The sequence below is a fragment of the Limulus polyphemus genome, unplaced genomic scaffold (genome assembly GCF_000517525.1).
Source record: "Limulus polyphemus unplaced genomic scaffold, Limulus_polyphemus-2.1.2 Scaffold0, whole genome shotgun sequence".
Taxonomy (NCBI): Eukaryota; Metazoa; Arthropoda; class Merostomata; order Xiphosura; family Limulidae; genus Limulus; species Limulus polyphemus.
The window spans coordinates 1,157,354-1,183,028 of NW_013665610.1; the positions used below are offsets into that span (position 1 = coordinate 1,157,354).

The 25,675-nt window shown below is 31.3% G+C and overlaps 1 protein-coding gene across 2 annotated transcripts in view; it reads left to right on the top strand.

The window, feature by feature from the left end:
* LOC106457765 (heterogeneous nuclear ribonucleoprotein D-like) overlaps nt 1-20,967 on the top strand; it is a 27,112-nt gene extending 6,145 nt beyond the window's left edge. Inside the window, exons 2-7 of one of the 2 annotated variants that reach the window (XM_013917246.2) lie at nt 11,562-11,602; nt 13,031-13,158; nt 14,179-14,331; nt 18,166-18,409; nt 18,988-19,155; nt 19,753-20,967. In XM_013917246.2, coding sequence (XP_013772700.1) covers nt 11,562-11,602; nt 13,031-13,158; nt 14,179-14,331; nt 18,166-18,409; nt 18,988-19,155; nt 19,753-19,853 — 835 coding nt within the window. In that variant the 3' untranslated portion in view covers nt 19,854-20,967. The remainder of the gene's footprint in view (nt 1-11,561; nt 11,603-13,030; nt 13,159-14,178; nt 14,332-18,165; nt 18,410-18,987; nt 19,156-19,752) is intronic. The other variant, XM_013917316.2, reaches the window with a different exon arrangement.
* The last annotated feature ends 4,708 nt before the right edge of the window (nt 20,968-25,675 follow it).

The following is a 25,675-nucleotide window of genomic DNA, read 5'->3' on the forward strand; positions in this document are numbered from 1 at the left end:
GTGTGTGTGTGTGTGTGTGTATATATATATATATATATATATATATATATATATATATATATATATAAATAAATGTATAATGTTATGAGATTTAAGCTATTTAGTCTAAACATTTGTTTTATGTGTTAATTCTAGAATGAGAGAGGCATAATTTATATCCATTTCCTAATTTGTTATGGTGGTTGCGAGATCAGTTAAATCTACCAAACCCATACAGATTAATTACTGAAAATAACAGATAAAATAGTTATTATTGCAAAATGTTTAACTATCTGGACATCATAAATATTTTGCATATGAAATTTTCTGATGCACAAGTATTTTTAATCTTAAAATGAAAATTACTTTGCATGATAGATAGAAAAAGACATGAAAAAAACATTGCTTTACAAACCTTAAGACTTAATAATAATATAAAAAAAATTGATATTTTGTGTATGAAAGCATTATAATGTTTACTGATAATCTGCCACATCTCATTAATATTTGCTTGATAACTTAAATGTTATAGCATAGAACTATAACACGCACAAAATGGTTACGAGGTTGGTCCCTGGGACCGAACCCGTGCTGAAAGTTAAATAGTGTTTGAATGAGTACCAAAAATTCTACCTGTGTGGGTAATTTGAGTGGGTATCTGGGTGCTAATAATATTTGACCACTGTCATCACAACAGTTTCTAACACTCAGAAGACAAGACAGTATGAACTATGATGCCACACAGTTTAAGTTTACTTTGCATGCAATGTTGTCTTTATTTTTCTAGCAAAAGATATTTAAAACTACTGATAAGTTATGAATGTTTGGATAGAAAAGTAAAAAAAACAAAAAAAAGGAAATATAATTATAAATGGACGATGAAAACTATTAACCCTGAAAAATTTTTTAGCCATTGTCTATGCTATAGCATAGTATAGGCTACTGTATGTATTCTCACTTTTGCATGAGGTACTGAATTAAATTCAAACAAATCTCCATTTTTAACTTTTCACAAATTAGTAATAGGCACCAATGTGATGGTCTTGAAATTAATATAAAAATATAAAGCTTCAAACTGTTTCTTCAATTGGATACTTTTAACTTATTGGTAACTGGTAATGAAACGAAGTAATCTTTAATGGCTCATCCTAGCTGACTGTCATTACACAATATTTGCTTTGTGCGGTCAGTATCTGTACATGATGACACTTACTAATGGATATGACAGCATCTATAACTGCCTGTCATTATAATCCACATTGAGAGATTACAAGACTGCTGAGTGCTCCTGCTCTACCAGAAAGTTAGCACAATTGATGGGTGGAGCTTACCTCAAATATTTCATTGACAAAACTTTGATAATTCCCCATTAAAAATAGTGTAAATTTCTCACTTAAATTGCAATGAAGTGAAACAACTCTACGGCAATGATTATCACATTATAATATTTTGAATTATGATGAGCAGCTGCTAGCTACAGCTGAACTAGTTATACAAAATTGTAAACTTTTGGAAGATCATATTTATATTAATAAACTAATTTGCAGTGTTTACTATTAGAAATTGCACATTCATCAGGTTTGAAAGTTTCTTATGAGTGGTAGCCCTAATTTCTGTTTAAGAATGTTGATTGTGCCACCCTACAAAATGGCAGTAACAACAAATCAATTGTGTATTGAATCAACCAGTTATAATTTAAGAGAAAAATGGACGTAAATTTCCTGCATGCTTAATTGATTCTTTGTCCCCTATATTGGTTATTGTCAATGGAAGAGGTAAAAGTTAGCATGGTATAAGCATAATTGAGAATATAACGAATGGTTGAATAACTCAATTTTTAAGGTAATTAGAATTTTTGTACACTGTTGAACTTAGATCAGTGACTTGCTAATCAATGTTGGTGGCCTGCCACGAGAAGTTAATCTGAATATCACTGATTGCTTCCACTTTCATCTTCACTCTGTTTTGTGATTTTTTTCTGATTTTTGTTTACTGTTTTCACTTTAAAAAAAAACAACAAAAAAACACAGCTAATTTAGAAAATGTTTTCCATTCCACCATGCAAGGGGATATGTATTGGGGGGCCTGTTGCCTTTGTTCACATTACTGATTAACTTCACTGTTGGTTGAGAGTGTTGCTAGTCTGTTGGAAAGCTTGTCCAAGGATATTTTCAAAAACAGTCGTTCTTTTTTTTGGGTTGGTGTTTTGTGTCCTCTTGTCCTTCACGGTTTTCCACTGCAGGAGAGTGCTTCTTCATGAGGAGTTCTATTTCCCCGTAAGCCTTTTCTCTTATTTTGGCAGGAAGAAACACCAACTCCTTAAACCTAGGATTGAGGACACTTGCAATTATGGGAACCTTTTCCTCCAAGGCAGTATCCTCAAAGTCAAATTACTGCTTGAGCTGATTTAAAGCAATTGTTTTAAAATGGTAAAGGGTCAGTAAGTGATCCTATAATGGATTTAGCTTTTCCATCAAACTGTTAAGAATGGGATATGTGATGGAAATACTGACATGACTTTCCTCATCACATTTCTGTCACTTGTGGCCAAGGGCTCCAAAAATTTCTAAAGTTCTCTTTCCAAATACTATTCATCATGATTTTTGGCTTGGTAATGCCTTTTAGTTCCTAACCATGGGTCCTCAATAATAGTAATAATAATGTGGACTATCTTTCAACTGAACAAGCCTCTCCATCATTAGATATGTTGAGTTTTATTGTGTTATGTCCTGTATTGGCTTGAGTAGTGAAGTGGATGGGTCCTTCTCTTTTTGCTTTTCCTGAAACAAACCCTATTCAAAGTTTAGATTTGTAAAAAAGCCTGCTAAGGAATGTGCATTAGCTAGCATGTTAGACATTGTTTTAGTTTTTAGTCCTGCATTAATTGGTAGTTGAATGTTATGTGCAAAACATGGTATGCTGTAGGAATCCATTCTAGACATTGCTGATGTTACATTGGTGGCATTATCATGTACAACTTTCAATGTCTTGAATGCCCCAATCATCTGTCACAGCTTGTAACTCTGAAATATTTTCGACAGTGTAATGATTGGACATCACTTTTGTTCCCAAGTTAAAAGACTTGATCTCCCACTCTGTAGTCATACCATACGCTGACTGCAAAGTGTGCATTATTTGTTGATGTCCATTGGTCAGTTGTAAAGGAAAGTACCAGAAGGCTGCATAACTCATCTTTTATTTCATTGCACTTAATGTCATCCAAGCAAACAATATTTTTGTGAATTGTTGCATTCCTTGGAACATGATAGTTTGGTTCCACAAAGTTCAAAAACTTTTGAAATGAATGACTACTGACCATTGATAAGGGTCTGAAATCCAGATGAATAATTCCACACAAGACTGTTATTTCCCCTTTATGTTACACTGAACATGGTCAACTTTCTGTGTGCTTGAAAAAATCTTACATTGATTTTGTATTAAACATGAAGGTCTGGCATTGACTTTCTTAATTTTTTCAGAATGATTAGCAGTTAAATATTTTAATGAAGACAGTGTTACCATCAAAAAATACAAGGGACGTTTAACAGATGGAGCATTTTGCTTGCTTTTACCGGAAATTGCAACCTGGATCAATTCAAAATAGTTCCATACTTGGCTTTTCCTTTTAGAAGCCATTTGATATGTGATAAGAGACGTGATTGCTTTAAAAAAAATCACCGATAATGTAATATGAAGTTAAAGAAGAAAGTGACAAAGCATTTGGATGTTGAATATTTTGGGGTACTATCAAGTCAAACCTAGTTTTGTCAAAGTGTTTAGTGAAAATAACTCTCCTTTAGCACTGCAATGATTTTTGCACAAATACACCATTTGGCTCTCCTTTTGAACATTAATCACATCCACTCAAAGTAATTGGTCCTACCCACAAAACTAACCTTCATAGAAGGCAGTGGAGAAGCTTGGGGAAAGAAGAATGGTTCCAGATAGTGAACCTGTGTCATATCTATCACTGAATTCCTTTTTTTTTCAACAATTCATTAAAGAAATTGTTTAAAGAAGAGATCATTAACCCTTTAAGGCAAACCTTTCAATGAAGCCACTATAAAAGCCATATACCTCAGTGTTAACAAGTAGCGTATGGCATAATAGATTATCCATGCCTTTTGCAAACTTAAACCTTCGCCCCTTGATCGAACATTCAATCTTTCATTAAGACAATTTAATTACACAAAGTGCAGACCATCTAGGATTGAAAATGGAGGGACTTTATGATCCAAGCTCAGAAATGTTACCCCTTTCCAGACAATATGTGCCAATGACAGAGCTCGACCCAATTTCCAAATGTTTGTGTGTCATTAATTATTAGTGTGCAAAAGGTATCCTTTTTAGCCCAGTGTTAAAAACTCATTCATACAGCTGGGAAAGCTGCATCAGGTTGTTAGAGGGACATTAATTATTGTAACAGTTTCAAAAATACTAAAGCCTCTGACCATTCAAATTCATTTTGTTCACATTTTTACTCTTCTGTATTTTGTTACTTTGGCTTAAATACATGCAATTTTTTATTTCTTTGAAAATTTGAATAGCTTTAATTTTCTGTAAAGTTAAAATACAAATTAAGAATACTAAGTTCTATAACTTACATTCAAAACTCAAAGCATTAACCCATTAAATGAGGATGATGGATATTTCTGTCATTGAGATTCTATGGCTCAGCTGTGAATGATGGAAATATCCATCAGTCGCACATATATAACTATGCTAATGACAATAATTACCATTTTGTGATTGATGGCAACTCAATTTTATCTGAGTCAGAAAATGGCAACTGAGCTGCTCCTGCCACAGTTAATGAGTTAATATGAAACTCTGGCCCCTCCCATTATGATGCTGAATTTCACTTGAAATTAGATCTTTTAAGATAATCAATTATTGAAATACCCTGATTTATTTCCTTTTCACAGTGTATGTTCTAAAACTGCAAGAAAATTGAAACAAACTTACAAAATAGTATCTAGTTTATTTAAAAAAATTAATGCTCTTTGGTTTAATTTATCAATTTGTAATCTTATTTTGCAACACATGAAAGTAACTTGTCATAGATTTTTTTTAATTGGTTTGAAAGTTCCATTTTATATATCCAATTTCAATTTGGTCAAACTTTACATTTCTTATGATGCCTTTTTTATTGGTTGCATTAGTAATCACTTCTGGCTATTATTCCTAAAAAAGAAAAAATGCAAAATTTGGCAAATATTTATTTGACCTATAACTTGGCATAAGGTAAGACTAAATAATTTCTTGCTAACAATATTCTTGTTCAAGATCAATTTATTTCTAATGAGTACATTTTTTTTCTAAATAAGCATGTTCTCTTGTGAGCATTGTTAGACTATAACATACTTAACAATAATTAGGATTTGTCATCAAAATATTATGCCATTTACCATACTCTAACCCTAACTAGGCCTAACCTAATGTCTTTTCATACAAGAATTTCCATAGCTTTCAAATATTTTCAGGAATAAAATATAAGAAATTGGAAGTAAATACCCAGATCTATAATTTGTTCCTAAGACTTCTGAACTTCCCACTAAATTCTGTTCTTTTTTGCAGGAATTACATTTAATTACTTTCACAACACTTTATTCATATTGTAAATGGTTTATGATCTGCTATATTGAATAATATTTAAAGTGCTGTTTTCAAAGATATTAATTAGTAGTTGTTCATATCACCTGTTTTGTGGTCTTAAAAGGGTATAGATGATAGGCTGAACTAAACATATTAAAAGAGAAGGTAAATTTAATCTTTATTGTAAAATGGAGAAAAAAATCCATATTTTTTATTTTTCTGTTTGAATGCTTTAACAAATGTGCCATTAACAGTGATCACCATTTTGCATAATTATATAATATTGTGCAGTTTCATGATTTATTATAATAAGTGGCATAATATGCATATCCCAAATCTTCAGCAGACAAGCTAGGGGTAGAGTATACAATGTTTATGCATGTAATTTTACAGATGATTTGTGGCCAATGAGTTAGTACACTTGATTCTACAAAATGTTGCTAAATCATTGTGCACACTTGTGTTTATGTATCAACTTTTATCTGAACTCTGTTTATTCATATCTTTTTATCATAATGCTCGGATTTGCTCAGTGGTTAGTCTCAAGCAGAAGTCTCGAGTTCAAATTCCAGTTCAATAGTATTTTTGTAACTTTTTAAAGTGATTCACTCATCATGTTTAGAGCAGGATATTGCAGTATTAGGAATGAAATTCAATAACACGACAGTTTACATTGTGGATGTGAATTATTTAACTACTAAGACTGAGTGTCATAGTTGTTATAGCACTCGATTGTCACGTGGAAGTTTTGTGTTCAAATCTCAGTCAAGTCATTTTAATTATTTTTATTTTTTATATTTATCATATTTAGAACAAACTCTGAAAAATACAAACATAGATTCAATCAGGAATAATATATTACATAATAAACACCAGTGACTGTGGTTAAAAACAACTTAAATATCTTTTCAACTGAATAGATGACACTACAATATATTGTTTTTCACCTTAGGTGAGAGATTTTTAATTTTCTCAAGCATATTCTATGAAAAGTTGTACATTCACGCATTTGTCCCTCACCATAAAGTTCATTGCCTTTGCCATCATAATTAGTAAATTCCAAGGCCAGACATGTGACCAAGTGGAAATATCTTGAACCAGTTCTTTTGCATTGTTCAATCCATCTTCGATTTATCAAGACACAAAGTTACATCCCAGTTTGTCTACTCCCATTGGCAAGTAGACAAAATGGGAATAAACCTACGCTTTGGCAATTTTATTAACAGTATTTTTGTATTTGTGCTGTTTACAATACGCTACAATAGTTTTAAAACATTCACACATCACTAGTTATGTATATGCACATATACACAACAAATATATTATTAGAAAAAAACCTAGCTTGTTCTCAAGAAATTATAATACTGCTTTAAAGTTTTTTCATTTACAATAAAGTGACATACCAAGTTTACAGAAAAAATATAAAACATTTTGGTATATGATTACATTAGAGTAGACAAAATGGGAATAAACCATTTACAAATTTCTAATTGAAGACCACTTGCATGAGATGACCAAGTATGTACAATGTTTTTGTGAAATACTAAAAGGATAAATATTTTATGTACGTATATTGTGATAATTAATTTTTAGAAAACATGGTCATAAAATATTTAATTTTCAGATGAAAAATTAATCAACCTTTACCATCACATAATGGACAGTCAGCCAGTTTAGAATAAATGCTGCTAAGTTATCCAATTTACTTATCAACCAATTAACTTTAATATGCATGAACTCAATACTTTGGATTTACATGTTTGGTAGGTAACAGAATTGATCTTTTATTATAGATAAAGAGCATGGTATTAACAAGACATTCTTTTCAGTATGTCAGTTACTACTTTATAATAGTGACTATATTCTTTCAGTTGCTGATGTATTTTTTTAATACTTCAAACTGTTAATACATATTTCCCTGGTTCTAAATAGGATTTTATATTGTGAGAAATGTCAGATTTGTTCCTAAACACCTTTTAATCTTGTGTAAATTCTCATGAATGAATTAAAAAAAAGTCAAACAAAAAATACATTATTGTTTGTTTAGATAGCCATATCTTTTGCTCATTTTAGGCTTTCAATTTGAGGAAATTAGTAAATTTTCAAATATTATTCAATATATCTAGTTTTCTAAATAACATTTAATGGTCATTATCATACTCTTCCAATATAGCAGTTTATAGCATTCTTAGTAACAGTCAAATTTCTGCAAAACATAATCTAATTCCAAAATTAAGTAATCACTATAGTCCCAAAATTGGTTTAAATGCTTGCAACAGATTACATGCCTTTCCAGCCAATTTTGCCAAGTATGTAGTCGTCATATTTGAAAACATTATTTCTAAATATTTAAAATTCATGTTCCATTACTTTCTCCCCTTAAATATACCATTAATTTAGATTTTAACTAGCTTAGAGCTACAACAAATGTTTTTACTAGTTTTGGGTAGTGTGGTATTCAAACTGTAATATGATGTATGGAAAATCTAATATCTTGCTTCAAAATGATTTTATGGTTATCAAAAAATTTATATGAATATGTTCACCTTGACTTTTAATGCCTGTGTAAACAGTCACTAATTTTTTATTTGTGATTTTTTTACTTTAATCAATAACTGTATGCATGTGTATGAAAAGAGAATAGACATTAAATACACTAACATACTACAGGAGTTTCCACACTTCCAAAATGAGGAGAGGCCATTTCTCCTAGGTGCTAACAGAGAGAAGCTTTGAAAATAGATTTCATATTTTTCTATCAGACGTTTATAATGTGAAAACACCATTTAATAAAGAAAATGATTGTTTAGGGAGTAATTATTTTAATTAAGTTTATGTACATACATACACATGCAATTTGAAGCATGAAATGATTTTGATCTTTATTTCATAAGATGTTTTTTCTTCAGAATCTAAGATCTTTTTCAGTTTGAATCAGCAATCTAAATTCATTCAAAATAATATTAAACCATTTTATAACTTCACTGCATTTTTCTTTATTTTCATTTTAACTTGCATTTTGTATGCTGGTCGTGGTTTGTAGACTTGTATAGTCTTAGTAGGATTTTTTGTGCTCACACACGTATGCAATACTTTCCCTGAATTTTACAAATTGAGGAGTGCCATAATCTGGTATTTTGCATGTACCAATTAGTCATTCTGATTTCATACCATGAAACAATTTTGGCTTTTTGTTATCTAATTTTTCATTGACCTTTCATTTCTAGCCAGAATTTCACTTAGATTTTTCTGAAGGTTTTACACCTGACCAGTTTGCTGGGCATTCTGAACAAGTGAATACAATTATTAGCAGTAATTTGTTTGATTTGAGATCATTCTTAAATAAAAGGTGAAGTTGGAACTTCGATGGTGATGTTTAAAGGACCTTTTTGCAGTTTTGTTACTTCTTTTACTAACTGTATGATTGAGATAAGAGGTCATGCAATGTACATAATACTTTCCTTCTTGCTTATTTGAAAGCATTAGAAATGTCTTCAAAAATATTTTGGAACTTTCTTAGTTAGAAAGATTGCAGTTAGTGAAGAGTTCCTTTGAGTATAAAAGTAAAATGGTAGAAAGGGCATATAGAAAATTGAAGTAGCTGGAGAGATGAGGTGATTTGCTAGCATTTGTTTTTGTATTCTTGTATTGTTTTCCAGAATTAACTCTTCAACATGTCATGTTATAGCTTTAATACTGCACTACCAAAATAAAGTTAACTTTGTGGGATAGCTATAAGCTAGTTATTTTTCTTATAACAAGGCTAATTGTTGCTTTTTACAAGATATTAAATTTTAAAAGTAGTTGGACCAAAAGAAAACTTAGTTAGTGTTCTGTTATATTGCACTTTATTGATCTTCATAAACAAGGTATTCGTAAACATTGAGTACATTCAGGACAGATGTATATGCAAGAATCATGGTAGGCTTTTGCTGCTGTTGTCTCCTGGTGTTACTCATATTTACTGAATACTTAAGCAACCCACATAATCACCATAAGCTGTCTTTGTGTTTTCAAGTTTTATACACAATTAACACAGAATTTTTGATAGAGAATTGATTGTATTTGCTCCTTTACTAGTGGGCTTGTTTTCAGGTGTATTGTTTACTTGTGTTTTCTGAAGTTAAAACTAGTCCATTTTTTTCTTTTAAAACCATTGGTCTTGTATTTTTTTTTGTATGTGCTGTGGATACAATGAATTAACTTTTGTGGAACAGATGTGGGTTTAGCTTCAGTTATACAAAACTGAATTAGAAATGACAACTTGTTGAAAATATCCTGTTGGCAAAATTCTCTTTCATCTCAAGTTTAGTGGAAAGTTTTTTTCTTTGAAATAGACTGTTTGAAATATTAATAACCAGTATTAATTGCAGAGTGTTTAAAAGTGGTTGGGGGTTCTGTGTAGACTTTAGCATGTGTTAAGGTTTTTAAATGCCTGTTTTTGTGGAGCTGAAAGGCTTGATTTGTTTTTTTTTTAATGGCTAAGCCAAAGCTAACGAATAATAGCATCTGTTAATGAATTTCTGTAAAGTTTTTAATTGAAATTACATTGAAAATATTAAATTGCCTTTCAGATGCATTTGCAGTGAAGTTAATTTAAGCATGATTTTAATGTTTCAAAGACTTAACTTTCTATACTTTCCAATTGAAGGTTTTTATCTCTGTTTAAAAAGTTGAGACAAAACACACAAATGTTTGCTATCTCAGTGTTATCAGATATTAGCAGCTGTAAAGAATTGATTCTGATTAACAATTTTTAATAGTTTGAATAGTATTTAATTTATAATTAAATTATGGAGTTCAGATTAATAGTGCTCATGCTAATTATACAATTTTCACTGTTATCATTGATTAACCAGATTAACTCAATCACCAGGGTAGGAAAGCTCACATCTCTTCTAATGGTGCTTTTTTCTTTTTCACAGCAGTTATTACGGGCGGCAGAGTATTGCTCCAGTTATCATTTTCAACTGCATTTATTTAAAATGTTTGCAACATATTTCAGGTGGAATAAATTGTACTTTTAACATGAACTGGTAAAATAAGATGTAAGCAAAACTGTCAGTGCCACACTTTAAAAGAAAACTTAAGCAACTTATAGAGATTTTTTTCTGAAATTCAGAAGTGATAAAGATCTTTACTTGGTAAAAGTTTTGTAGTCATCATTTCCTAATTCTAGTTTACACACTTTACACACAATTTTATATAAGCATGTGAGAATGAATAAGATTGTTCAAGATGTGATGAAAGAAGACTCCTTCACGAAAAAGACATCAACATTGGCAATTGTGAGGTTACAGAACAAGTTGCTGAGGTTTGAATTCCATCCTGGAGCCTCAAGATCACTCCGATCTTGCCCTAGCAACTGGTGAAGGAAGGACCACTCTTGACATCAGCTGGGTAACTGAGTGCTGCTTACTTTAAGTAAAGCACTAAAGTATCGCAGATATTAAGATTTTTATATCAGCATGTAATTTCCAAGTGAGATATAGTGCAATTACAGCTAGATTCATTCAGTACAAAAATCTTGTGCATAAGTGTAGCTTTTACTTGCGCCTGCTCAACCTGTAGAAGTCTAGGTTTTTAATTTTAGAGAAGTATCAATTAATTTAAAGCTCTTTTAAGATGATTCCCACCTTTAGAATTAATTGCTTTTTCACAGGGATATCTGAAGGTTCAAGCCATTGACTTGGACTTAGATTGCCATGATACAGATTTTTATTTTTCCCCCCAACCAGTACAGTAAATTCTTCTGTAAACATTTTACTGTGTGGTTCACTTTCTAGGTTCCACAATTATGTATGTCTTTTCAAATTTGTTTTGTTTACTAGTACTAATATTAATTTTTTCCTAGCATGATTTCCTGAGTAAGTTTAAAGAACTGAATGTGGTCTGCTTGAATGAGTTATCAGGTAAAGTACTTAAGGATGGTTGATTTTTGTGCCCAGCATTATAAACCTACTAATTATTTTTCATTCTTTATGTAGGAAACTTTTTGTTGGAGGAGTTAGTTGGGATACCCAGACAAGTAAGTGTTTTTAATTCTCAATGTTTTTAGTGGATATCTCTCCTTACCTGTGCTTGGGGAAATGCCATTACTTTAAACTGGCTTTCATCTCATTACAAATCATGCCTACAAAATTCAGAATAAAACTTAATTATTTCAGTGTTTTATAGGTTTCCATATGATAGTGTAGCTTAAAATTTTATAGTAAAACAAGTTGTAATTGTAATGTTCCTTAAAATTAACTAAATGTTAAGTATTGTGATATTAAAACTTAAGTGGTTATCTGCAGCTTAAGTGTAGAAATGTATTGGTACTTCAGCCATTATTAGGTAATGTTTTATAATGTTAAGGAAGGACATTAGACTTTTCAACTAAGCTAGCTGGTTTTATACAAATTGATTTATTTGCATGAAATAAGGAATCTTGTTTGTACCAAATAAACATTGAACAAAACAGAACCTGTAGCTTTAAAAGAAAAAATTATCTATTTATAACTTAGAAAACTAGTTAAATTATTGTTTTTAATATTCTATTTTAGAAATGTGTATTATGATTTAAAATTAAATTTGCAAAGTATGTGTTTTTGTTACAACAATGAACTTAAGAGTGAAAAAGTACATTTAGGTAACTTACCAGTGTAGTGTACAAAGCTGCTTCATGCATTTGTATATGTGGGAATCTGCTAATGTTCCCACTATGGTGTTGCTCTTCAAGGAATAATCAACTGTACATTGTACAAATCATGCAGTACAACTAAAATTTAACTGTTTTAGTCTACAGTTAAAATTATAGATAAAGCAAAAAAATAATTTTTCAAAGATGAAGAAACTACTATAATTTTTTTTATTTTTTCACAATTTTGTATCACTGTATATTGATTTAGCTGTAGTTGGTGTTAGGGTAAAAAATAACAGATAAAACAAACTTTTAATATAATACTTGGTATTTTTCTAGGAGGTTTAAGATATACAGATATGCAAATAAAATATGAAAATTAAGAAAATATTTTTATCATCAAACTGCCTTGCATTCAGATTATTGAGTCAAAGGATTTAGAAATTCTAAAACATGTTTTTATTATTTCATTAAAAATTCTGATTTTTATGTGTGTGTGTACAACAGACTTGTAATGTTTACATAAAACCTATATAGTCAGTCAGTATTGCTGACCAGTCATTAGACGGTTAAACTAAAGCAGTTGAGAAAGTTTACAACTTGGCTTGTTAGAAGAATTACTACAATAGTAATGCATCTATATTAAGTAATTCTTGTTTTGTCTGTATTTTGCCTTTTTCACTTTCACCAAAAACTTTTGTAAAACAGACATATTTAAAGTTACAACAGTCACACATTTGTCATCTATTGGTTACTTTGTAAGTGCATTATAGCAGACTATAAGGCAAATATACTTGTTGATTTATATTAATGGTATTCTGTTACTTTTTTCAGGTGATTTAAAGGATTATTTTTCAAAGTATGGTGAAGTAACCGATGTGAATATCAAAACTGATCCTAACACTGGGAAATCCAGGGGGTTTGCCTTTGTCACTTTTGCCTCGCAGGAATCTGTAGATGCTGTAAGTATAAGAATTGAACTTGAGTATTTATGGACCATCTTAATATATGTTCTACAATTACAATGCATATGAATTACTCATCATGTTACACATGTGGCTTCTTTTCAACAAATGATACTATCATGTGGAACAAACTAAGCCTATGAACTGAGTGAAATATTGGATTGGTGTAGATGTGCCAAAGCTAGGCTGGTTATTGGGATTTTATTTTGACAATATGCATTTGTGTTCTACATATCTGGATGTCCCTAATGTGTGTGTGTGTGTGTGTATCAAACTTCAAAACTAGTATTCAAATAAATCACATATTTATCAGGCTACAAAAAAGGACACATTTTCATTGGAATACAAAACAATTTTCTTCTAAGCCTTTAAACAAATCCTCATTTTTGAATACATTGCACTCCCTCCATCATGAAGGTGCCTGAATGTAGTGTGTATTTTCATAGGTAAATTTCAAACTTGCCAATCCAATCTTCTTAAATTGGATCGGAGAAACAATGGGGAATTCCTTAGACTGGTATCAGTGGCTAGTAAGGGATTGAACTTTGCTACTGGAATATTGTTCTAAACAGCAGTGGTTATGTAAAAAGCTGGTCTGGTTAACACTTAAGTATAATCCAAGGATCTAGATTATAGATAAAGTTCATTGTTGTAACTGGATAGTTCTGTTCCAAAGTGTGTCCATTAAATGAAACCAATCCATTGGAGTTAGTGGAAACAAAATGTAAATATTGATCAAGTTGTATTACATGTGTGGATTTCAGCTTTCAGGGTGTTATTTAAACAAACAAAGCTTGATTGGATTAAGTCTGTGTATTGTCCAAACATTAAGCAGATAAAAACTGCCTTTGGAATTTAAATATAATCCCTACAAATTTGAATAGCTGTTACTTGCATGTGAAAAGTAGATAGTTATATTGAAAGTGATTGTTTTTTTAGTATCAGATTTTTAAGTGCACACAATTGCTATAAGGAATGACCTTTAGTTGTATTAAGTCTTGTGTATCTGTCAAATAGGTATTAAAAGATACAACACACAGTGTAAAGGGGAAGCAGATTGACCCAAAGAGAGCCAAGGCCAAGCCTGGATTGAAGAAAATCTTCGTTGGAGGGCTTGATCCTGATATGCCAGAGAGTGATATCAGAGCTTATTTTGAGCAGTATGGCAAGGTATTAAAATTTGTAATTTTATTTCTTTAAGAACTAGGTTTTGTGCCCAAAACACATTGTTAGGGCACATACTTGTGTGCCAAGTTCAGTCTCGCTAGCTTTTGAGTGGGGTATGAATACAATGTTAAACATGGCATCCCTTGGGTACCTTGGATGCCAGACACACTATCTGATCCCTGATTTGGGTTTAGTTATTGTGAAAACGTAGTGTTATCATCATGTCTAGATAGTGTATTTCTGTTAGTTCCACAACTTTGGAAGGAGTTAGATGGAAATAAGTACGAGGTTACGATTAACTCTCAACACAGGTTCGGTCAATTTGACTCACCATATGACCTATTTGTACATGTTCAAAGTCCTTATAGATTTGATACTAACTTTTAATATAGTGTGCATAGCTGCACGAAATTTGGCAGTCTTTTAGTAAACACAAGTCTTTCACATACAACAAAAAAATCATATTTTTTAGTGAAGTATTTTTAATAATCTAAAAATAAATTTGTCCTTGAATATATAAAGTATTTGTTTTGAATAGTCTGTTCCAAGAGATTTTCATATTAAGATTAAATGTACTTTTCATCTCAAAAATATCAAATTTCATTTGTGTAATCTCTAAAACCTCTTAAATACATTTCAAATGTTTGTTTTCAATAAAACTATTTTATCTGTAATTTTCTCTACAATAACTATATACAAGGTTGGTCAATTTGACTGACCTTGTAACCAAAAAAAAAAAAATATTGAAATAAATCTAAATTACCTTTTCTTTCTAGAATGACTTCAAATGTAGTTTCACTACATTTGTTTATCCTAAGTAGATTTAAACTTGTAACAGTATACATCTATTTATAATTATTATTATTTTTTGTTTGAACTGTAACTACTATTTGTGCAATTATAAGTTGTAAATCATTTGAATGTGTAGCTCACATTACTCTATCGAATTACATTACCCAGAGCTGCTCATGTGTGTGCCTCATGAAATAATTTTATTATATTATTTTTGTTTATTTTACCTAATCTAAATTAACCAACCTAAATAGATTCCTATTCTTAAATTTTTTATTTTTATAACAAAATAAAGAATAAACATGAAAATCAAGAAATAAAGTACTTACCCAATCTTCTTGCTGTTGATTGTTGAATGACACTTAACCCTACTTTTTTATACTAATGGTAGCAATGCACCAAAGAACAAACTAATAACATGCAAAATGTAGACAATTTTTCTGGCTTTCTAAATATGCAACAGGAGCCATTACAAGTTCATCCAAACTAGTAGTTAACTTTCCCACAGGAATGAACTGTATTCTAAGTAAACCTGATGCTTATCTTTTCAGAATACAATGTTATACAATACATCACTTGATAGATGAAAACCTTTACTTTCTATTTGTTATAGGTAATATATTTAAACTTAATAGAGAACTATTAACAAATCTTGAAAGAGGATTTGGTAGGAGGGGTATGATTTTTCTGTTTGATAGCTCTGTAACAAATGAAAATTGAAAGCTATGAAAATTATCTTTTGTCTGAACAAAGACTATTTGATAGTGAATAATTTATGTTGAATTTTGTACTTTTTGGAGAGGTGATGAATAAAATAGAGAACATACCTAGTGAAAATGTCACGCGTGTCACACTAGGGGAAATTCAGGATCTTTTTTTAAATATTGCCTTACAGAATTAAGAACTTGAAACTTGTATGCTATTAAAATATGGATTATTAACTAAGATTTTATGCTATACTAATTGGTATAAAAAAAGAATCCTGAATTTCCACTATTGTGACCCACGTGACACATTTTGTCTTAGCATGTCATCATCCTTATTTTATCTATCAACCCTCAAATGTATGAAATTAAACAAATTACTCTAAAATCGTTATTGCTCAGACAAACCATAATTTTTAGTCTTCAATTTTGTTTGGTTACAGAGCTATCCCCCTCCTGTCACATCCTCTTTCACAATTCGTTGATAGTTCTCTTATGTTTCATTATATATTACCTATAACCAATAGAAAGTGAAGGTTTTCATGTATCAAATGACAAATTGTATAATGTTGAATTCTGAACAGAATATCATCAATTTCACTCACAGTATAAGATTCGTTCTCATGGCAAAGTTAATGACTAGCTTGGATGAATTTGTAATGGCTCTTGTTGCATAGTTAGAAAGCCAGGAAAATTTTGAGAGGTAAGTGAATTTGTGTATTTAATTAAATAAAAATAATTAGGGTAAACTCTCTTCGAAACCTAACAGCAGGAAAAAAGATTACTTAAGTATTTTATTTCTTGCTTTTCATATTTATGTTTTATTTTTGTAAAAGTAACTAAAATCTAAAAATATGGATCTTTTTAAGTTATTTAAGACTAGATTAGGTAAAATAAGTAATAATAATAATAATTAAAATTGTTCATGAGGCACCCATACAAGTAGCTCGTGGGTAATGTAATTTGACAGCATAACATGAGATGCACTTTCCTTGAGTGATTTAAAACTTATGGGGCAGATAGTAGACATGATTCAAATAGTAATATAACAAAATTTAATTATAAATATATATTGTTATGGACTTAGCTACTTGGGATAAACAAATGAAGTTTCATGTTACAATTTGAAGTCATTCTAGAAAATTATTTTTGTTTGTGTGTGTGAGTTTGTGGTTACAATGTTAGTTGATTTGACTGATCCTGTTTTGAGATAGGGTAGAAAAAAATAATCAACTATAAAGTTTTACTGAACAAATGTTTAAAATGCATTTTGGAGGTTTTAGGGGTTACATAAAGGAAATTTGAGTTTTTTTTTTAGATAAGGAAAAATATTTTTAATTTTAACATAGATTACTTTGCACACGACATTCAAAACAAATACTCAATATATTTATGGACAAATCTTTATTTTGTTTTATCAGAAATACGTTACTAAGAAATAGTTTTTGTATGTGAAAAACTTGTAATATTAACTGAGAGACTGTCAAATTTTGTGAAGATATACCCATTATATTGAGAGTTAAGTATTAAATCTATAGACTAAATGAGTACAAAAAAGGTCACATAGTCGTTTAAATTGAACGAGCCCATATTGAAAGTGTTAAAAGAAGAGAAGCTAAGCTTCAACTTGTTAATCACTTTATGGTATTTTTTTTCTGTTTGCAAGTTTGAAGGAGTTATATAATGCTACATTTGAAAGTTGATCACTGTTTAGATAATAATTTTAAGTATTTATAGTTTCTGGTGAAATATTTTCTTTAGTTGGTACTACGTTTTTAGTGTAGTATGTTCAATTTAAAGGTACTAAAATATTTTGCTAAAACAAATATTAAAGTGAGAATATTGTGAGCAGTTATGCTGTACTTTTTAGTGGGTTGTGCACCAGTTTCGGTGGAGGGGGGGGGGCAAGAGAGGGTCATCTCCAAGAAAACTTTGATCAGATTTTCAATTTTGTAAATTTTAGACAAAGTTCACACTTTTTTTGTTTCTTGCAAATTAATGTCAACCAGTCTACTGTGTGATGTAGAATTGTGTAACATTCCTGGAAACCCTCTTTGCCAACTGGCTGAACTGTTTTAACAACCTAGTCTGCTTGCTGATTCATAAATCCAAGTCTTTACAGAATTGTCAAATTGGAATGTTTTTACAGTGCCTGTTTATTAGAAATTCAAATGCTGTATTTATCATTTTGCTAATGAAAATATATATATATATATATATATATATATATATGTGTGTGTGTGTGTGTGTGCATTATGACCACCTGGCAGCCAGTTTGGCAAACACCATCCTTCCAAAATATTATACATGCCCTAATCATTTCTTTTATTTTTTTTTATAGGTTGAGACTATTGAGCTACCAATTGACAAGGTGAAGAATCAAAGGAGACAGTTTGCTTTCATAACTTTTGAGTCTGAAGATGCTGTGAAGGAGATAACTAAACAACCAAAGCAGATGATAGGAAGTAAGGAATGTGATGTGAAAAAGGCTGCACCTAAATTAGATCCACGCTCCACACGTGGAGGATTTATGGGAGGTTGGGGAGCCCCTAATACTGTTGCAGAAAGGGGTCGTGGAAGAGGAGGTAAGACATTATTCATAGCATCTGAAACTAATCTTTGATAAGCAATATGAGTGTTAAACAAGAAGTTTGCTTATTACATATAAAACGACCAAAAATACTCATTTTATTAAAATGTCCAATATCTTTCCATGGTGACTTATCAGGGGCTCACTTGGCATTACAACTGAATCTCGTAATTTCATAATAAGTTTTACACCCAAGTTTTGTTTGCAAATGCTAAGACATTTTGTTTGTGTCTTCCTGATTTCTGAATATTGAATACTGTATTTGAGTCTTATTTAGTTTATTTTAGTTGAGAACTTAACGGTTTGGACATGTATTTAAATTTTATATCCAAGAAAATTTGTCTGAAGAACAAAGTGTACATTATCCAATAAGAATGATATTGTGTTTAGCATTACACAAAATTGAGTTTTTATTATCATTATCTGTTCTACTGTGGCAATGTAGTGCAACCATTTTTGAAGAGGCTATTATTTGAATTGTAATTACTAATTCATTTGTCAAGGTTTAAAGAAATTATATGTAAATGTATTTGTATTTTAAGTCCTATTGCAATTTCTAATTTTGTGGTTCAGGATATCAGGCACCAAGCTGGGGTAGTCAGGGCTATGGAGGATATAATCAAGGTTATGGCAGTTATAATCAAGGATATGGTAGTTATGACTACAGTGGCTATGGTGGTGACTATAGTGGTGGATATGGAGGTTATGACTACACTGGGTGGGGATATGGACAAAACTATGGTAAGTACAAAGCTAGCTTCAACCTAGTGTTGTAGTGGTATCTTTTGTGATCATTTGGTAAAAATAATGTTCAGTTCACTTCAGATTTATCTTTCTATAATGTACAAGCCTCATAGGCTAAATTCCTTCGTGGGCCTAACCTGCAAATAAAAAACTCGTTTACTTGCAAGATTTCTATTTTGTTCCAACACAAATGCAAAACTCAAAGGGCTGAACTAATCTACTAATTAATTTACTTAGTCTAATTAATTGGTGTTTTCTTATAGAACATCTGTTTTCCCCAAGGCTTTAAAGACGTCATGTGAAATTAAGACATTGGAATTTTTTAGCAAACAATAAAAAAACATTTAAGTTTAAATAGTAAAAATGTAGCCTACAACACTACTAATACAAATATGAAATTTTGTTTGTGGGATGGAGTATTTATTGTGTAATGTATTAAATTGCATATCTTGCATTTCATTGTTTGCTATTTTGCATCTTATTTCAAATTAAGTTAATATTCATGCATGCATGTATTTTTTTTTTCTATTGATGAAATTGAGTATTTTGTACGACGACTTATTTTATTGTTATTAAATAGGTTAATTACCCCAGAAATGGGTTCTGTTACAGGTCAACAGGCCAGTGGCTATGGAAAGACAAGGGGAGCTGGACGAGGTGGTGCCACCGCTACCACCTATCACCCATATCGATAAATTTTTATAATGAAGTTTCTTTGTGCTACAGGATCTTTCTTATTTTGGCATCATAGTTTCATGTGAACTTCATCTTTGTGCATGCTTCTCTCCTGATGTACATAGATTGTGCTTAATAAAAATTTTAATAGTATTAGTGATGCACATGAGTGACTGTATTGAAAACGCTCCAGTGTTCTAGTGGAGTACGTATTTTCCTTAACATCAATTTCTAACAGTTGTGAGGCTTACATTATTTTTTTTACTTTAGAAATGAGTTAATTTTCGTGCAAAATATTACATCTTATTCAAAAATATGAACAGTCTTAATCTACATAAATAATGGGGAAGGTTTAATGGGTACATTTTAAAACTATAAAATGTTAAGCAACACTTTATGGCATTTTCTATTAAATGAGAGGAAATTAACTGTTGTGATTGATAAAAAAAAAAGTCACCTGGCATACTTTAAAGGATTATAGATGGCACTCACTGCACATCTTGTATTACACAGGCGGTAATCATGACAAATCTATTTCAATATGCTAAAAAAGATATAAATTTGTTTTTGTTTTGTTAGTTGTGGATTTTATTTTTCAGCGTAAAAAATTTAAACTTTCCTTTAAATATTATGCTGCCAGAGAAACCATTGTGTTGTAGTAAAGGCTATATATTGAATGAAAACTAAAATTGGTGATCAGTGTTGTACATGTTCTATTAAATAAGAAAAGTTGTGTTATTATTTTAATTAGTGTGCTCTTCGAAGATTGATTTCGTACGTTGGTTGTCGCTTGGAAAAAGTATAAAATGTTTACATTATTTAGACAGTACCTCAGAAGTACCTGGAAAACTGAATAATCAATTGAAGCTTTAAGCCTTAAAGAACTGTTTTAAGACCGGTTACGAATTTTCTAAAAAAAGACTGCATTAAATAGTTTCCTCGGAGTATCACCAACTCTTAAATTCACGGTAGAATTTATATGAATTTAGCGATTTTAACCGTAAGATTTTTATTGTGTGCGTACTGCTTTGCTAGTGTATGTGTAGTTGTATGCAAAAAATATCAACCATATTATGACTGCCTATTTGAATGTTACTGATGTCAACTTAAGAATAAAAGGCTGTGTACTGTTAAGAGTAACGAGGTGTTAACAGGAATATAAGTTAAGTATATGAATTCCCTCTATAAAGAAACCTTAAATTGTTTAAATCAGTCTTGTACTTTGTGCTCACTACTTTCGTGTATAGCGTAGTAGAAAGACTACTTTATTTTACAGCTACATTGATAATACCCAACTTTCGAAGCTAGTACTTTTAGGTAACCCTAAATTTGGTCTATAATCTCCACGTTTATGCAAGTACTACCTGAATGCCCGTCATGTGATGCTAAATGCTTATTTTCCCTTTCGAAATTTTTTTCTAAATAATGATATTTTCCAAAAATGAATTGCATTGTAATAAGAAATATATAAACATTCCTATCCTCTTCTAGTATTCACGAAAAACATCGTGTATATTTTATCATCACCCATGTATGCGTGATGTTTCATACTTGTACAAGATCACATATAGATGATATTAATTTAGCAAAAAAACAAAAATATCATCAGGAAGGCCTATATAACGTCAACTTACTGTCGATTTAGAAAATAAACATTACTTGGATGCAAGCGTTTGCAAACGGATTTTTTGTTACTTTATGAAAGAACAGATTAGGCAGAAGTTAATTTTCAATTTTGCCTTTGGTGAAAAGAAATCTAATATCAAACTCTTAGAAATACCGATAGCACTACTTTTAATTCAGTGGTGTAGAAAGCATCAGTTAAAAAATGAGGCTTTTTAGGCCTTGCAAAATAGATTAAAATATCCCAGAGCGTAATTAGCAACATTTTATAGCTTAAAATATCATGAAAATGTTTTTAACTTAAAGGTGAATAATAGCAAAAATTTGGAACTATTTTATCACTCGTCAGTGTTGGTGAAGAAACAAATGGATGAGCCAGCATATGATTACTTGATAAACTTGGTCATTTTTGCTCTTGTTGTAAAAATTGTTTTAATTGTCTTGTTATCAATGCGATGGATTATTTAAGTAAGATTCTAGTATTTCACGTGGTCATTGAGAATTTGGACTTGCGTGTATTTTTGACATGTACGAATCTGCTTCTTTATCCGTACAGTTGACCTTGTGAAAAATATTGGTTATGGAAGGAAATATACCTACATGGTCAAATATCTGACCAGGCGATTTATTGATTGTAAGGGCAAAAGGCAAAGAAACAAAGGGTCAAGGACAAGCCCGTAAATGTACAATATTTCATTAAAAATTCTTAATTTCTTATCGACTTTTTAAACATTTGGCAGACACTGGTGTTTTTATATATAGTACAAGTCATGAACAGTCTAAAAGCGCCATTTGTTTACGATCTCTGTAATGTGTTTATACGTATATATTAAAATATAAATATTTAGTTCAGAGTAGGGTAACTGTTGCTTTATATTAAATGTACAAGTTTTAATAACCTGCTTACTTGTGGTATTTAGGTCAACTGATAATCGACAGATAATTTCAAAAGTAGCTGCACAACATTGGTTCAGAGAATGTAAAAGTAATAAAACACGAACAGCAAAGGAAAGAAACAAGTATAAAATTGGCCTACTTAGTTTCGTGTTGTGACTAATTAGCTGCTATTTAGGAGTTTTCACACGGGTTAAAGATTTTTTTTAACGCAGAAAATTGGTCACAACAGTGCGGTATAGTAAAATCTAATCAAAAACACCTTAGCTGTGAAAAAAAGGATTCCGCGTGCGACTTGAAGAAATGAAATCAAAATTGGTGACCAAACGGTAGCTACACATGTAGTAGCATCGATAAGAATTTTGCTGCAAATATTCATTCATTAGTTAGCCCTCAGGTGTTTTTGATTAGATATCGTGACTATTTTGTCAATACATATTACAAAGTGACACTCGATAGTAACCAACATTAGTCTTGGATCGCAACCCTATTATTCGGAACAGACCTTTACAGAATCAACCAGATTCTATAGAATATATAGTGGTAGTTTTCATCTCCAAAAACGGTGTTAATAGCCCCTTTTATAGTAACGAATTGGAATTTAGGTTAACAGTTTCTTGTCATTACTCCCATGCAATCGGTACAGCCATATCAAGTGTTATTTTGTTAATTGCTCAAGCTAATATCGCATGACGCTAAACGCTCTTTAATTAGGATAATGGCATAAAATTTGGTAAATTTGTGCTGAAAAGTTGGCAATGAATAATCAATAATAACCGTCCAGCCGTATGATTCTTTGGAAAACTAAGATAGAAACTGCTAATCTAGTTTGCTTGGCCTAACCAATACTTGTGTATCTGCACGACCTTTCACCTTGTAGTTTTGATAATCTAAATCAGCCGTCTTTAATCCGAATGACAAAAGAGTAAAAACGGTCCACTTTTACTCTTGGGTGAAGCTGTTAAAATGTTAGACCGATAGCTCACGTGACTATTTGTGTAGGCGTGCAACGAAATCTTCAAATTTGAGCGGTTTTTGTTGAATAAGTTGGCAAATGTGGCTTATATTTACACCAAATTAGATCTCTAATTGTACGTTGAAAAGATCCGTTACTCGTAGGACTATGATGGGAGCATCTTTGGCGAAGTTACACCACGTATTAGGTTGAAAAGTTTGTTAGCCTTTTTTACCACGGTCCTCTCGAGTGCATTAGGTTGTCGGGCAAATCACAAGATTCATGGTTATATTAACAAGTCATAATTGAAAATTTCAACTCGACCTAACAGAAGGTCAGCTAGCAATGTAAGAATAAATACTGGGTAAAAATAGCTTATCTGAGTACAAATGTAGCACACTTATTGTGTCTTACTAGCAGAAACGCCGCGTTACGAGCGTCTGTTTGTTCTAGTAATTACTAATCGTAGTATTAAACAGTAATGTTTTCGTAGTAATACTTATTGGAAAGTTTTTGAGAACACCAGTTTCTTAGTAATACATTTAACAAATACACAATTAAAGATATAATCAAACCCTCATATACAGTTCTAGTGAAAGTCGTGTTTTTGTTATGAGGAGAGTACTTTTATTTAAAATTGTGTTCTGTTATAAAGAAAAGATTGAACATACCACGTCTTTTTTTTTATGGATATTTGTTTGCGGTGCCATTCAATAGATGGCGCTGGAGTTTTGGTTACATATACTGACATAAACGTTACTTCCATTATAGTGAGAAGATGTAGTTCGTAACGAACTTTCTCCACACGTTGACGTAGTAAAGTATTTGTTCAAAGCTCTAGTGAACATGCATTCCACAACTACCTCTACCAGACCCTAGTAACAGTTAACTTGTGGCGAGTTCAGTTATCTCGTAAACACCTGAGTCCTTCCGCTATTATCTGGTTGTGAATGAGATAGAGCCTGAGTCTAGTAGGGAAAGGGATGGAGTAAACCTGGAAGAAAATATCTTACACTGGTAACTGAAATGAAATTAAAAGCAAGCAGTTTTCAAAACTTTTAACCATCAAGGTTTTGCAGTTTCTTTGTTCTTAACTCTGGCTCCACTTCTGATATAAAAAATAAAGGCAACACCACTGTCATCATGAATTCAGAATACATCGACAAAATGAACGACATCCTTTCCGATAAAAAGAAATTCAAAGCCATCCCAAATACACACGAAAAAGAACTAAACAGAACTTTATTACAAATGAAAAAGGATAATTTAATTACTGACTATCTTTATTTTTATCTATGTAAAACTGATTCACGCACACCACAACTCTATGGCATTCCTAAACCACGCAAACAGGACTACGACCTATACTGTCACTTATGATTCATTCAACAACAATCTTGGCAAATACATAGCCTGGACTCCACACCATATGTAACATCTGCAGGTTCATTTTTTAAAGATGCATTCAATTTCAAATATACGCTAGAACAACTAAATTCGAAAGCCTTAATGGCTAGTTTGATGTCGTGTCACTCTTCACCGAAGTTCCCGCCAACGAAGCTTGCAATATTGCACTCGACTTCTACATTAATGACCCCAACAAGTTAATGCAAATCCCTAGCACACTTTTTGCTTCTCTCTTAGAATTTACAACGACTAAAACCAACACAGAACACACACTAACTTTCTTTGAACACATAAATTCTATTCATCCTAACATCAAATCTACCATAGAACACGAAAGCAATAAACAATTATCTTTTCTTAACCTCAAAATGATTAGATCAGACCAAAATTCACCGCAAGAACACACACTGGCCTCTACATCCCCTGAAATTCCGCTCATGACACCACACAAAAAATCAATACACTTAAAAACCTCATAAACACAGCTACAACACTATGTTCAACGGACTACATAAATGAAGAAATTAACCACATAAAGCATTCCTTCATTCACACCAATAAATTTCCACCAGCTATCGTTGAAAAACTCTCTAACATTCCCCACAATAAAACTCAACTCACGAACAACATTGATACTAACAAACCCAACAACAGAACATTACACTGCAGTTTACCTTTTGCCTCTGAAACCAGCTCAAGAATTATCCACACTTGGACAAAACTAGTCATTATACATAATATTCCTGTCAACGTCAAATTCTCATAAAAAACCCGGCCCTAGTTTAAAATCTGTACTAAACATAAATTATTTAGAATCACACAAAACCAACGTCATTTACAAAATAACATGCAATAACTGCCCAGAATTCTACATCGGAGAAACAGGAAGAAAATTGGAAACCAGATTCACAGAACACAATAAAAAACCTTCCCATGTTTTTCACCATTGCAACTACAAAAAAA